Below are 15,040 nucleotides of genomic sequence, written 5' to 3'. Positions count from 1 at the left end.
TGTTGTTGTCTGCCATTCAAGTAAGCATAATTCATGTATTATTTCTTAAATGCAGAGACTCCCCCGCCTGGCTACATCAGTGAGGATGGCGAGGCTAGTGACCAGCAGATTAATCAAAGTATGGAATCAGGTATATTTGTCTTTTTTTTTTTGTCACGTCTACTTGCTGCTGTTGGACTTTAGCAGTAGTTGCAGCTAAGTGGTAGACTTCAGATGATACATTGGTGTGGCTTTCAAATACATACAGTACATATTGCCTTGTCTGTGCTAGGTTCACCAGCAGAACTGTCACCCAACGCCTTGTCACCAGTCAGTCACGGCCTGGGTAAGTCCGCTTTCTGCCTTCCGTTCTATAAAACAGACTTGCAGATTTTAAATTTCGATAGCTCCATATGAGGTCATTGAGTTGAACTGGCTCCATTTCACAGGATGTTGAATTGGAATTACAAGAAGTTGGATTAAATGTATTGCAATTCAGATAAATTCCTGAGTGAATTATGTAAACCCACTACAATATCAAAAAATAAGATCTAAGCACAATTAGCCTCAAGTACTCGCTGTTCCTGGAGCCTGAACGCCACACTGGATTGCAAGACAATGAGGCGACAAACTCGCTAGTTAGCCTAGTTAGTAGGGATGTAACGGTCTCAAGTCTTACGATAGGATATTATCAGGGTATTAAGGCCACAGTACGATATATAAGAGGTTTTAAAATGTTACACTGTGTAAAAGTGTGGCAGTTATGTTTAGGATAAGCAGATTTACTGTAATTGAACACAAACATACCGTATTTTCCGCACCATAAGGCGCCCTGGGTTATAAGCCGCGCCTTCAATGAACGGCATATTTCAAAACTTTGTCCACCTATAAGCCGCCCCGTGTTGTAAGCCGCATCTAACTGCGCTAAAGGAATGTCAAAAAAACAGTCAGATAGGTCAGTCAAACTTTAATAATATATTAAAAACCAGCGTGATGTGGGCGCGCATGGAGTCGTATATCAACATGGACGGAGCTGCGTGAAAAAAGCCACCCGGCCTCTTCGCGTAAACTTACCTTAACCACTCGCTCATCTTTTCTTCATCCATCCATCCCTTCGAGTTAGCTTTTATGATGACGCCGGCTGGAAAGGTCTCTTTTGGCAAGGTCTTCCTTTTGAATATCACCATGGGTGGAAGTTTCTGGCCATTAGCATGGCAAGCTAGAACCACAGTGAAGGATGACTTCTCATTCCCTGTGGTGCGAATATTCACCGTACGTGCTCCCGTTGTATCCACAGTGCGGTTCACAGGAATATCAAAAGTCAGTGGAACCTCGTCCATGTTGATAATGTTCTCTGGCCGGATCTTTTTTTCAGCTATCTTGTTTTTACAATATGCACGGAAAGTAGCCAGCTTTTCTTGAAAGTCTTTAGGCAGTTGCTGTGAAATAGTAGTCCGTGTGCGGATGGAGAGATTGCGTCTTTTCATGAACCGGATCCCTGTCGCTTAGTAGGAGCCATTTTGTGGTCTTTACAGATGTAAACACACAAAGGAAATGAAACGTAATATCCGCGCTTCTTCTTCTTCTACGCGGGCGGGTGGTTGCTTACAGTAGAAGAAGAAGCGCTTCCTGTTCTATGGGGGCGGGTGCTTACCTTGGCGGTTGCTTGCGTAGAAGAAGAAGCACTTCCTCTTCTACGGGGAAAAAAGATGGCGGCTGTTTACCGTAGTTGCGAGACCGAAACTTTATGAAAATTAATCTTAATATTAATCCATATATAAAACGCACCGGATTATAAGCCGCACTGTCAGCTTTTGAGTAAATTTGTGGTTTTTAGGTGCGGCTAATAGTGCGGAAAATACGGTAAAGCTAAAATGTTCTAATCATATTTATTACTACAAATGTAAATATTAAGTGCAAATAATTGTGCAGGGACATCCCCTGTTTCAAGAAAATATTTAAAAAAACCTACAGTTGAGTGTCTTTTAAGTGACAATGTAAACATCCACTGTAAAACAATAAAGTTATTTTACTTTCTGACAAGCAGTGTCCTTCACAGTGGACATGTTCATGTCAGTCTGGAAAATGCTGTTTCTCAGAAAAGTGAACGAGCAATTGAACTTTTATTTATGTAAATACTTCAACTGATGTTTGGCTTCGCTGGCTTAAAGATATCTTTTCTGGATGAGGAGGCGACTGTAAATCCTGGTTGCACAGAGACCGTAATAAGTGAATCCCAAAGAAGAGTGCGTACACTATACTTGGATAAAGCAAACGATTCTGGGAATTGAAGTGTTTTTCCATCGTTTTAAGAATAGTAACAACAATTGACTTATATTTTTGTGTGTACAAAATTGTCTGGCATGCTAACACTTAGCATGCTGGGTTAGGCTTAAGTTAGTGCCTAAGAGTATCTATGACCTAGCATGTTGGCCAATTAAAGCTAACAGTTAGCATCCTAACACCTAGCATGATAGCAGTAAGTACAGAGAGTGCTAAATGTCCTGGACTAATTGAGCATTTTGACTTTAGAATAGTTTGACAAAGGTAGGAGTTGTTGATTCCGGTATAACAAAAGTATAAATTAGAATTTCAAAACAGTATACCTTTTTTCAATTCCAACTGGAACTGACAAATCTACCGTATTTTCCGCACCATAAGGCGCCCTGGGTTATAAGCCGCGCCTTCAATGAACGGCATATTTCAAAACTTTGTCCACCTATAAGCCGCCCCGTGTTGTAAGCCGCGTCTAACTGCGCTAAAGGAATGTCAAAAAAACAGTCAAATAGGTCAGTCAAACTTTAATAATATATTAAAACCAGAGTGATGTGGGCGCGCATGGAGTCGTATATCAACATGGACGAAGCTGCGTGAAAAAAGCCACCCGGCCTCTTCGCGTAAACTTAAATTTACCTTAACCACTCGCTCATCTTTTCTTCATCCATCCCTTCGAGTTAGCTTTTATGATGACGCCGGCTGGAAAGGTCTCTTTTGGCAAGGTCTTCCTTTTGAATATCACCATGGGTGGAAGTTTCTGGCCATTAGCATGGCAAGCTAGAACCACAGTGAAGGATGACTTCTCATTCCCTGTGGTGCGAATATTCACCGTGCGTGCTCCCGTTGTATCCACAGTGCGGTTCACAGGAATATCAGTTGCTGTGAAATAGTAATCCGTGTGCGGATGGAGAGATTGCGTCTTTTCATGAACCGGATCCCTGTCGTTTAGTAGGAGCCATTTTGTGGTCTTTACAGATGTAAACACACAAAGGAAATGAAACGTACGGAAATATCCGCGCGCTTTTTCTTCTTCTACGCGGGCGGGTGGTTGCTTACAGTAGAAGAAGAAGCGCTTCCTGTTCTACGGGGGCGGGTGTTTACCTTGGCGGTTGCTTGCGTAGAAGAAGAAGCGCTTCCTGTTCTACCGGGAAAAAAGATGGCGGCTGTTTACCGTAGTTACGAGACCGAAACTTTATGAAAATGAATCTTAATATTTATCCATATATAAAGCGCACCGGGTTATAAGGCGCACTGTCAGCTTTTGAGAAAATTTGTGGTTTTTAGGTGCGCCTTATAGTGCGGAAAATACGGTACTGAAATGAAGGCTAAAAGGGCATTAATGGGAGCTTTAAGAAAAAAAGAAGTAACAAGTTACTTTTCACAGTAACGCATTACTTTTTGGTGTAAGTAACTGAGGTACTTTTGAAATCAAGTAAGTAGTAACTGTAACTAGTTACTGGTTTTCAGTAACTAACCCAACACTGCTAAGTAGTATGTTGCTGCAGAATGTGAGAAACTAAATAGTGCGGAAAATACGGTAAATTAGAATTTCCAAACAGTATACCTTTTTCAATTCCAACTGGAACTGACAAATCTACTTCGTGTTTGCAACCTCCATTCAAATTGAATTCATATTCTCAATTCAATTTAGAATTTTGCACAAGTCTGGTAGGCAATTTGAAGTTTTAATTTGGGAGATGTTTAGTTGCAGTGATAGAACAACTACCATGTCGCTGTATTTTTTCTCTCATCTCATAATGTCATATACATTTACTTTTCAGATTAGAGATGGCAGCCATTAATTCTATGTTTTCATTGGAGTTTAAATGTCACCTTTTTCAAAATAAAAGGTATTTATTGAAACCGGTTTCCCCACCAGACCTTCAGCCTGTTACCTACAGTGAACCAGCTTTTTGGTGCTCTATAGCCTACTATGAGCTCAACCAGCGAGTTGGAGAAACCTTCCACGCGTCGCAGCCTTCTCTTACTGTGGATGGCTTCACTGACCCCTCCAACTCTGAACGTTTCTGCCTCGGTCTACTCAGCAACGTCAACAGGAACGCCACTGTTGAAATGACAAGGAGGCATATAGGTATCTAATATGTAAACACACCTACCAGTTAAAGGCTGAGAAGATTTTCATTGGAATATGTTTTGTAATGCTTATATATTTGCAATGCACCCTGCAGGTCGTGGCGTGAGGTTGTATTACATTGGAGGTGAGGTTTTCGCCGAGTGCCTCAGCGACAGTGCCATTTTTGTCCAGAGTCCCAACTGCAACCAACGATACGGCTGGCACCCCGCCACAGTCTGCAAGATACCTCCAGGTAATTACACCAGTTTGAAAAAGAAAAAAGGAAATTCAAACCTCATATCAGGATGTATTTTTACTGGGCCATTGGGCCCAGGCAGGGCTCCTCCTCATTTTATTGTGTGGCTGTCATTAAAAAAAAAAGAATTAATTCATATTCACTCAAAATTACATTCATGACCAAATTAGAATAGAGTAAGTCAGTCTAAGTAGCAGTGTTGGGACTAATGCGTTACAAAGTTTTGGTAGTAACTAGTAGTCTAACGCGTTATTTTTTATATTCAGTAACTCAGTTACCGTTACTTCATGATGCGTTACTGCGTTACTTTTTTATGTAGTATCGGCTAAAAACAGAATATCTGAGTGTGCGCTGTGTGTGTGTCTGGGTGTGGGTGTGGGGAGGGGAGGGGGGGGCGTGTCTGTGTTTACTAACAAGACATCATGATGGAGCTGAAGCCGAGTTTCTTAACATGGAGATATTCTATATATTCATGCGTCCTCTTTTCACCGGACATGCATACCTGCCAACTACTCCGGTTTTCCCGTAATTAGTACGGTTTTCATCAACCTATTCCGGGTTACGGTTGCAGTGATAAAAAATACGGTTTTTCATTAATTAAAAACTTCTTTCTTTTTAAAAGTTTTATTCACGAAATCGCGTAACAACAATCACAATCGACACTGCTTCCCGTAACTTCCTATCGAGCCATTCCGAATGCCATGCGCGAGGCTATTTATAGCACCGCTGCCAAGCACCAGGCACCAGTTGCCATTGTTTCCAAACGAGCGAACGATCATGGAATCAGCCGGAGAAAAATCGCAAACGAGTCTTAAACCGAAAAGAAAACTGCAGTCATTCCGTGAAGAATATTCAAAAGCCTATCCGGGAATAATTATCCGTTCCAAAAAGGGTGAAAACTACGCGAATTGCACCTTGTGCAGACAAGATTTTTCGATCGGACACGGAGGAATTAGCCATGTAAAAGACCACGTTGGGACAAAAAAACACAAGTCTAATGCCGTTGCTAAATTTGGATTTTATCCACAAAAAGGTAATGACACCAATGTTATCTATTGGAATTGTTTAGTACTGTTATACTGTTAAAAGTGTTTATACTATTTATGCTTTCAAGTCCAAGTTGAAGAAATCTTGTTAAATGTTGACAGCATAACTACCAAAATACAGAAGTATGTCCTTAATATTTTTGCAGTGCTATTTCTGTTGAAAAGTTCAAATGATTACATTAGAGATGTGATGTGCCACTTTTCAAGTGTCTGATGGCTTCAATTAATTTGCATGAATTTTTCATATTTTGAATTCTTTTGAAAGGCTTACAAAAAAACTACATTTGAATTGTAATTCCATGCTATTGACAGGACTATTAATTTTAATGAAGTTAGCTTACCATGTTTACAGTATGATAATTGTGATAGAAATGTGAATTTTAGGCACAGAATATTTTTTACAATTGAACAAGGCAGTAGATTATACAAGCTTGGACAGAAAGTTAATGACACCAATTTTTTTTTTAATGGAATTGTTTAGTACTGTTTTACCATTTGTTTACTGTAAAAAGTGTTTATACTTTCAATGAACAAATTGAAGTCTTGTGAAAGGTTGACAGGATAACTGGCATTAACTGTCAAAATAATTTCAAACTATTGAAGTTAGTTTACAGAATAAACATGTCAATCAACCCATATGATTTTTGCTGTAATATTTTTGTTCTGAAAAGTCACTGTGACTGATAGAAAAGTGATGGTTTTAGCAACATTTTAACCTGTCTGAATGCAATCAATCAATCGGCCCCTGGACCCTGGCTACTAAGTTTTTCTGATTTCGAAAGTTGGCAGGTATGGACATGTCTTCTTTTGCGGAGCTGTCAGGGCGGGGTTTCTTAAATGCCTCAAATGTCCGGCATTTTGAGTTAGAGTTGCGTGTATTTTCAATGTACGTTCAGGGTTAAGAAGGGGTTAAAAGCAAAACAAATTGTGTGCATGCAGCAGCATTTGTGAGGGAGGGACACGTACGGTAATATCCGCGCGCTTTTTCTTCTTCTACGCGGGCGGGTGGTTGCTTACAGTAGAAGAAGAAGCGCTTCCTGTTCTATGGGGGCGGGTGCTTACCTTGGCGGTTGCTTGCGTAGAAAAAGAAGCACTTCCTCTTCTACGGGGAAAAAAGATGGCGGCTGTTTACCGTAGTTGGGAGACCGAAACTTTATGAAAATGAATCTTAATATTAATCCATATATAAAGCGCACCGGGTTATAAGGCGCACTGTCAGCTTTTGAGAAAATTTGTGGTTTTTAGGTGCGGCTTATAGTGCGGAAAATACGGTAGTTACTTTTCACAGTAACGCATTACTTTTTGGTGTAAGTAACTGAGGTACTTTTGAAATAAAGTAAGTAGTAACTGTAACTAGTTACTGGCTTTCAGTAACTAACCCAACACTGCTAAGTAGTATGTTGCTGCAGAATGTGAGAAACTAAACATGTCATATTGTGAGCTCCTTCTACAAATGACACTCATATGAAACATAAATCTCCTGAAGGAAGCGCAGCCAATGCTCTTCACAACATGACTTGTTGTTTCTCTCAGCTGCTCACCCACACACGCTGACTAATTTGTATCCATGCAACTTTGAACATTTCATTCTTGGCCAAAGAGCAGCGTGAACAATGTTGTACACGTTTGCGTATAAGGAACACGTGCAGATGTCCTGGTCGCTTGTGAATAATAGCCCTCATGTAGCGCTCGCCAGTTTCACAGCACTTAAGCTTGTCACCATCAACATGTGTTTGGAGAATGATGTTGTGGAACAAACTGTCTTGTTTTTGTTTTGCTTCAGAACACAATACAATGGAAACATTCCACACTGTTGAATTTTTCAAGGCAATTTGTGTTCTTACAATGCATTCAAGTCTCTTATCAAAGCATGTCACGCCACACAAATGCTCAAAGATGTTTCTGTGCCTGCAAGTCAAAATGAAGCCTCATCACACATGTTCTGCATTTCTAGGCTGTAATCTGAAGATTTTTAATAACCAAGAGTTTGCTGCGCTGCTGGCCCAGTCTGTCAATCAGGGTTTTGAGGCGGTCTACCAGCTGACCAGGATGTGCACCATCAGGATGAGCTTTGTTAAAGGCTGGGGTGCTGAATACAGGTATGCCTCTTTGCACATCACCTTCTTGTCAAGAAGGAGTTGACTACAATCACTTGGAAAAAAAACCTAGTATTTTACGACTACTTTACAACATGTCACTTCAAAATTGACCGACTTGTGGTGATTTTAATCTACATTTAAACCACATACTTGTGGTTTAGATAATATGTATTGGATATGATTTAGTGTACATTTATATAGCAGTGCTCAATCTATTCATGAGGCTTCCTGGTTGACCCAACTGAAGTAGTAAGCACATGTGTACAGAGTAGAGATGCGCGGATAGGCAATTATTTCATCCGCAACCGCATCAGAAAGTCGTCAACCATCCGCCATCCACCCGATCTAACATTTGATCAGAACCGCACCCGCCCGCACCCGCCCGTTGTTATATATCTAATATAGACGATGCAAGGCATTAGTGAGGTTATAAAGCTTTTGCCTGTTAAAGAAAGGAGACTGATCCAATGCAGCACAGACATTCGCGTGCCACGCTGTCACGACCCAGACGCACACCAGTGCGCAATCATATGAGAGCCGCGCTGAGCGCACCTCCAAGCGCGTCTCGCTGCTGGCGACGGCCGGGTATATGGGCCCGACGCTCCAGCGCCATCCATTTTCAGGGCTAGTTGATTCGGCAGGTGGGTTGTTACACACTCCTTAGCGGGTTCCGACTTCCATGGCCACCGTCCTGCTGTCTATATCAACCAGGGTGAGCCCCACCCCTTTCGTGAGCGCACTGCGCGCGGAGTGACACCTGTTACGCGCCCCCGGCAACAGGGGTGGCGGGCAGGTAAGCTGCGCGGGCGGAGCGCGCGGAGTGACCCCTGTTACGAGCCCCCGGCCACGGGGGTGGCGGGCAGGTAAGCTGCTTACCTGCTGCGCGTGACGCCGGCCGCGGCGAAGGCGGACGAGGCGGGGTGTCGGTGCGGTGGGCGCGGTGGTGACCCTGGACGTGCGTCGGGCCCTTCTCGTGGATCACCTCAGCTACGGCTCCCGGTGGGGCCCTCTCGGGGGAAGGGGCCTCGGTCCCGGACCCCGGCGAGGCGTCCCTTCTCCGCTCCGTAAAAGTGTCCATCTCTTTTCTTTTTTTTTTCTTCTGTTGTGGCATATGCTGCAGGTGCCTGCTCGTTTTTCGTATGTGGGTAACAACATTTAACTATGTATATATATTTCCCAATTGGTTTAACTGCCACCCGCCTGAATCTATTTAAAATCTTTTTTTTTTTTTTTTCAACCGCCCGACCCGACCCGCGGATAAAATCTAATTTTTTTAAATTTCATCCACCCGATCCGCGGATAATCCGCGGACTCCGCGGTTGTGCCCGCAAACCGCGCATCTCTAGTACAGAGCTAACGTAAGCCAAGAAATGGAGGTTTGTGACAGGAATAACAACATCTATTAAAGGGGAACATTATCACAATTTCAGAATGGTTAAAACCATTAAAAATCAGTTCCCAGTGGCTTATTATTATATTTTTCGAAGTTTTTTTCAAAATTTTACCCATCACGCAATATCCCTAAAAAAAAAAGCTTCAAAGTGCCTGATTTTAACCATCGTTATATACACCCGTCCATTTTCCTGTGACGTCACATAGTGAAGCCAACACAAACAAACATGGCGGAAAGAACAGCAAGCTATAGCGACATTAGCTCGGATTCAGACTCGGATTTCAGCGGCTTAAGCGATTCAACAGATTACGCACGTATTGAAACGGATGGTTGTAGTGTGGAGGCAGGTAGCGAAAACCAAATTGAAGAAGAAACTGAAGCTATTGAGCCATATCGGTTTGAACCGTATGCAAGCGAAACCCACGAAAACGACACGACAGCCAAAAGCGAGGACGAATATGGCGATCGCCTTCTAACCAACGATTGGTATGTGTTTGTTTGGCATTAAAGGAAACTAACAACTATGAACTAGGTTTACAGCATATGAAATACATTTGGCAACAACATGCACTTTGAGAGTGCAGACAGCCCAATTTTCATCAATTAATATATTCTGTAGACATACCCTCATCCGCGCTCTTTTCCTGAAAGCTGATCTGTCCAGTTTTGGAGTTGATGTCAGCAGGCCAGGGAAGCTAGGGTCGATAGGGGGTTTAGCTCGCTCGTCTGCGGGAACAAACTGCCGACATTGCTTGCCGTGCTAGCGAGGTTCTTTGTCCCTGAATTGCTCACACACTCCGGCAGATTCAATGGGGGTCTGGCGGCAGATTTCTTTGACTTTATGGTTGGAAATGCATCTGCTTTGAGTGTCGCAGGATATCCACACATTCTTGCCATCTCTGTTGTAGCATAGCTTTCGTGGGTAAAGTGTGCGGAACAAACGTCCAATTTCTTGCCACTTTGGCATCTTTGGGCCACTGGTGCAACTTGAATCCGTCCCTGTTGGTGTTGTTACACCCTCCGACAACACACCGACAAGGCATGATGTCTCCAAGGTACGGAAAACAGTCGAAAAAAACGGAAAATAACAGAGCTGATTTGACTCGGTGTTTGAGAAAATGGCGGATTGCTTCCCGATGTGACGCCACGTTGTGACGTCATCGCTCCGAGAGCGAATATTAGAAAGGCGTTTAATTCGCCAAAATTCACCCATCTAGAGTTCGGAAATCGGTTAAAAAAATATATGGTCTTTTTTGTGCAACATCAAGGTATACAGGTAAAAGCCAGTAAATTAGAATATTTTGAAAAACTTGATTTATTTCAGTAATTGCATTCAAAAGGTGTAACTTGTACATTATATTTATTCATTGCACACAGACTGATGCATTCAAATGTTTATTTCATTTAATTTTGATGATTTGAAGTGGCAACAAATGAAAATCCAAAATTCCGTGTGTCACAAAATTAGAATATTACTTAAGGCTAATACAAAAAAGGGATTTTTAGAAATGTTGGCCAACTAAAAAGTATGAAAATGAAAAATATGAGCATGTACAATACTCAATACTTGGTTGGAGCTCCTCTTGCCTCAATTACTGCGTTAATGCGGCGTGGCATGGAGTCGAAGAGTTTCTGGCACTGCTCAGGTGTTATGAGAGCCCAGGTTGCTCTGATAGTGGCCTTCAACTCTTCTGCGTTTTTGGGTCTGGCATTCTGCATCTTCCTTTTCACAATACCCCACAGATTTTCTATGGGGCTAAGGTCAGGGGAGTTGGCGGGCCAATTTAGAACAGAAATACCATGGTCCGTAAACCAGGCACGGGTAGATTTTGCGCTGTGTGCAGGCGCCAAGTCCTGTTGGAACTTGAAATCTCCATCTCCATAGAGCAGGTCAGCAGCAGGAAGCATGAAGTGCTCTAAAACTTGCTGGTAGACGGCTGCGTTGACCCTGGATCTCAGGAAACAGAGTGGACCGACACCAGCAGATGACATGGCACCCCAAACCATCACTGATGGTGGAAACTTTACACTAGACTTCAGGCAACGTGGATCCTGTGCCTCTCCTGTCTTCCTCCAGACTCTGGGACCTCGATTTCCAAAGGAAATGCAAAATTTGCATGGTTGGGTGATGGTTTGGGGTGCCATGTCATCTGCTGGTGTCGGTCCACTCTGTTTCCTGAGATCCAGGGTCAACGCAGCCGTCTACCAGCAAGTTTTAGAGCACTTCATGCTTCCTGCTGCTGACCTGCTCTATGGAGATGGAGATTTCAAGTTCCAACAGGACTTGGCGCCTGCACACAGCGCAAAATCTACCCGTGCCTGGTTTACGGACCATGGTATTTCTCTTCTAAATTGGCCCGCCAACTCCCCTGACCTTAGCCCCATAGAAAATCTGTGGGGTATTGTGAAAAGGAAGATGCAGAATGCCAGACCCAAAAACGCAGAAGAGTTGAAGGCCACTATCAGAGCAACCTGGGCTCTCATAACACCTGAGCAGTGCCAGAAACTCATCGACTCCATGCCACGCCGCATTAACGCAGTAATTGAGGCAAAAGGAGCTCCAACCAAGTATTGAGTATTGTACATGCTCATATTTTTCATTTTCATACTTTTCAGTTGGCCAACATTTCTAAAAATCCCTTTTTTGTATTAGCCTTAAGTAATATTCTAATTTTGTGACACACGGAATTTTGGATTTTCATTTGTTGCCACTTCAAATCATCAAAATTAAATGAAATAAACATTTGAATGCATCAGTCTGTGTGCAATGAATAAATATAATGTACAAGTTACACCTTTTGAATGCAATTACTGAAATAAATCAAGTTTTTCAAAATATTCTAATTTACTGGCTTTTACCTGTATGTGCTCCAATCACTACATCACAAAAAAATAGAAATGATTGTAAAGTCAAGACAGCCATGACATGATGTTCTTTACACTAACACTTCACTTTAGACCGGGACTGTATCTTTTGTTCTTTATCCCTCCAGACGCCAGACGGTCACCAGCACACCTTGTTGGATCGAGTTGCACCTCAACGGCCCCCTCCAGTGGCTGGACAAGGTACTGACCCAGATGGGTTCCCCTTCCGTGCGCTGCTCCAGTATGTCATAAGTGGCGTGGAGCTTCTGCAGAAGAAACTTGACCTTGCACAACATTTGACCAGCGTCTTGAAGGACGACACCATGCAGAGGTGACGGAGCGACATCATCACAAGAAGAAGAAGAAAGTCAACCTCAGAGATGAGAGAGTGGAATGTAGACGTCACAGCAAGCCTGATCACCTTTTTGCTTCTGCTGGATCCACCTCAGGCGGACATTCCCGATCATCATGGACTTAATGGAAGAGTTGGAAGTCACTCAAGGATGACGGTAGCCCAGAATCCATTCAGGTATTGGACTGAGGTGCTGAACCAGACCTTCAACAACTGTTTCTGAGAAGCAAAGTCCACCTCACTGCCTGGAGACGCCACACCACAAAGCTGGATCCAGTGTCAAGAGTTTTTCCGTTTACACAAGGTTGACTTGTAGTCCAACTGCCACTCTCTGGGTTCATGTTCAACCAAAGTGTTTCTTGGTTTCAGTGACCAAAGTATTGTTTTCTTTTCCCTTCTCTCAGTCCGTTGTTGATGTCTTTTGATGAACAGTAACACCCCCGTCTTCACATCTCACTTTTCACTCAACGTGGTGGGCTAGATTACAATTCCACGTCCACATTCTTGTCTCTTGCTTCCTTCTACTCATCGTCCTATATCCAGGGGCCACTGTAACGTCGTCAGTTGGTTCCCCTCATCCTGGATGACGCTCCCAACTGACGCATGGTCCCCCGCCCAATCGTTACGAGTCCTACAATGTGGGATTTTTTTGGGGGAAAAATGGCCTCAATATTGTAATTGCACTGCCCCCCCAAATGATGCACCCTTATTAACGCTTTCAAGAAAGTTGCCTTTTTGATGTCAAATACAGTAAGACATGCTTTTAAATTGTACAGATAGGAATGTGGGGGGGGAAAAGAACCCAAGAGAAGCAAAGAATTAGCATATTTTTTAAATAATCACCATAAAAGATTCCTCCTTTTTATTGTATAAATTGGCTGATGTGGTATTTTAGTGAGTCCTCATCTGAAAGCAGTTTAGAGTCCACATGTTTCTAATCAAATGTATTTAAGCTTTAAGTTTTAAACCAAGCACAGTTATTTGAGGTTTGGAGCTTTGTTTTCCCCCGTATTGATGATTAAAAAAAATATATATATATATATAACGCAGCTGGGGTAGGCTCTGGCCCCCTTCTACTGCGACCCCAAGAGGGACAAGTGGTATTAAATGGATGGATATATATATAAATGTGAAATAATCAAGGCTTGAGAACAAACACAAGAAATTGGCCAAGTTGTGTTCACACAATCAGTGAAATATTTTTTATTTTACCTCCTTTCTTAAAAATGAGATTTGAAATTGCTCTATTATGATTGAATACTTCCAGAATATATAAGCTATTTTATCCCCTTTTAAAAAGGACCTTTCACCAATTGCAAAATGGATTATGATGTCCCCAAAGACTAAATGCAATGTTTGTACAAGTTGATTAACACAATGGCCGCCTCTCAACTCTTATTTCAACGACAACACGACTCGACGAACACAATTTGTATGTTTCATGTCCTCTTGTTGGTTTTTTTTTAAGCAATGCAGAATGACAGTTGTTTGTTTTTTTTACTTGATGCATTGATTGAATTCTGTCTACTTTCCTTCAGCAACATTCCAGTTTGCATTGTAAAAAAAACAACAATTCTGCAGCTTGTGTGTTTGTGTTCAATTCCACGGAGTGTGTTTACATTGTTCAATGTTCCTGTCAGGCCAATGTTGCACGACGTCGGTGTAAATACGTCACATTCCACACGCGTCGTTTACTCCCAACTATTGGAAGCGACATGTTGTCCAACAGGGTGATGAATAATGACGAGTTGAATGACAAACCTGATCCTGCAGGGTGGCCTTTTTCTAGTCTTTTCTTTGAGTCCTCCTCCAAATCGAATGAGATCGTACTTGTACATAAACGTAACTCGCGGTTGTTTCTTTCCTTTCCTTTGTACTCACTAGGCGATGACTTGTTGGCTGGGCGGGTCAGTAAGAAGATGTTGTATCAGTGCCACCGAGTGTTTGTTCTATGCATTGACTTCAGATTGTATTCATTCGTAGTTCCCCTTGATGTTCCATCACTTGTGTGCAGATTGCCAGCTTCCAACCAGCCTTTCCCTCCTCTCAACGAGTGCCACCTTGTTCTTTATAGTCGGCTTCTTCCCTTCCCCGGGGAGTGTGAGCCCAGGTGTGTGTGAGCCACATCTACACACACCTTGTTGGTTCTTCTGTGAAGGACAAGTGTGGATTCCCAAACAGCCTCTGGGGAATTTTCTCTTAAAAAAAAACAAAACAAACTACTACTTCAGGGGAAAGTTGCTTCACGTCTCGAGTAGTTTTGTATAGTTCTTCTCTCATCTTTATTTGTATGTTTTTTCTGGCTTCCCGCCAACATGGGCCATCAGACAACAAGCTGTAAGGATTCTTCAAACACTGATGTGAGCAACTTGGGACTGTGTACACTAATAAAGCTGGTCTGATTCCAGTCAGAATGTTTGTTGTGTTGTCTTGGCCAGGCCCGGCCCTAACCAATCTGGCGCCCTAGGCAAGATTTTAGGTGGCGCCCCCCCCCCACATCGGCAGTGAAGTGTATATACTCACAAGAAACCGAATAGCTTTGTCTTTGACCTTTTTTTTTTTTACTTACAACTATACCTAATATATAAAGGGGTGGAAAAGTGACTATTACCTGCAGGGCAAACATTAGCTAACCAGAAGGCAATAATGTAAACAAAAAACACCGGCTTAAAAGATCTAATACCAATGTCCCTGAGGAA

General features: G+C 42.5%; 1 protein-coding gene across 2 annotated transcripts in view; it reads left to right on the top strand.

The window, feature by feature from the left end:
• smad2 (SMAD family member 2) overlaps positions 1–14,780 on the top strand; it is a 59,287-nt gene extending 44,507 nt beyond the window's left edge. The window contains exons 5-10 of one of the 2 annotated variants that reach the window (XM_061980929.2): positions 56–130; positions 272–325; positions 4,136–4,348; positions 4,446–4,583; positions 7,587–7,731; positions 12,118–14,780. In XM_061980929.2, the coding sequence (XP_061836913.2) occupies positions 56–130; positions 272–325; positions 4,136–4,348; positions 4,446–4,583; positions 7,587–7,731; positions 12,118–12,241 (749 nt within the window). In that variant the 3' untranslated portion in view covers positions 12,242–14,780. The remainder of the gene's footprint in view (positions 1–55; positions 131–271; positions 326–4,135; positions 4,349–4,445; positions 4,584–7,586; positions 7,732–12,117) is intronic. The other variant, XM_061980928.2, reaches the window with a different exon arrangement.
• The last annotated feature ends 260 nt before the right edge of the window (positions 14,781–15,040 follow it).

The sequence above is a fragment of the Nerophis lumbriciformis genome, linkage group LG20 (genome assembly GCF_033978685.3).
Source record: "Nerophis lumbriciformis linkage group LG20, RoL_Nlum_v2.1, whole genome shotgun sequence".
Lineage (NCBI taxonomy): Eukaryota > Metazoa > Chordata > Actinopteri > Syngnathiformes > Syngnathidae > Nerophis > Nerophis lumbriciformis.
The sequence above is the reverse complement of the archived record's forward strand: the minus strand, read 5'-3'. Positions and strand labels throughout refer to the sequence as shown.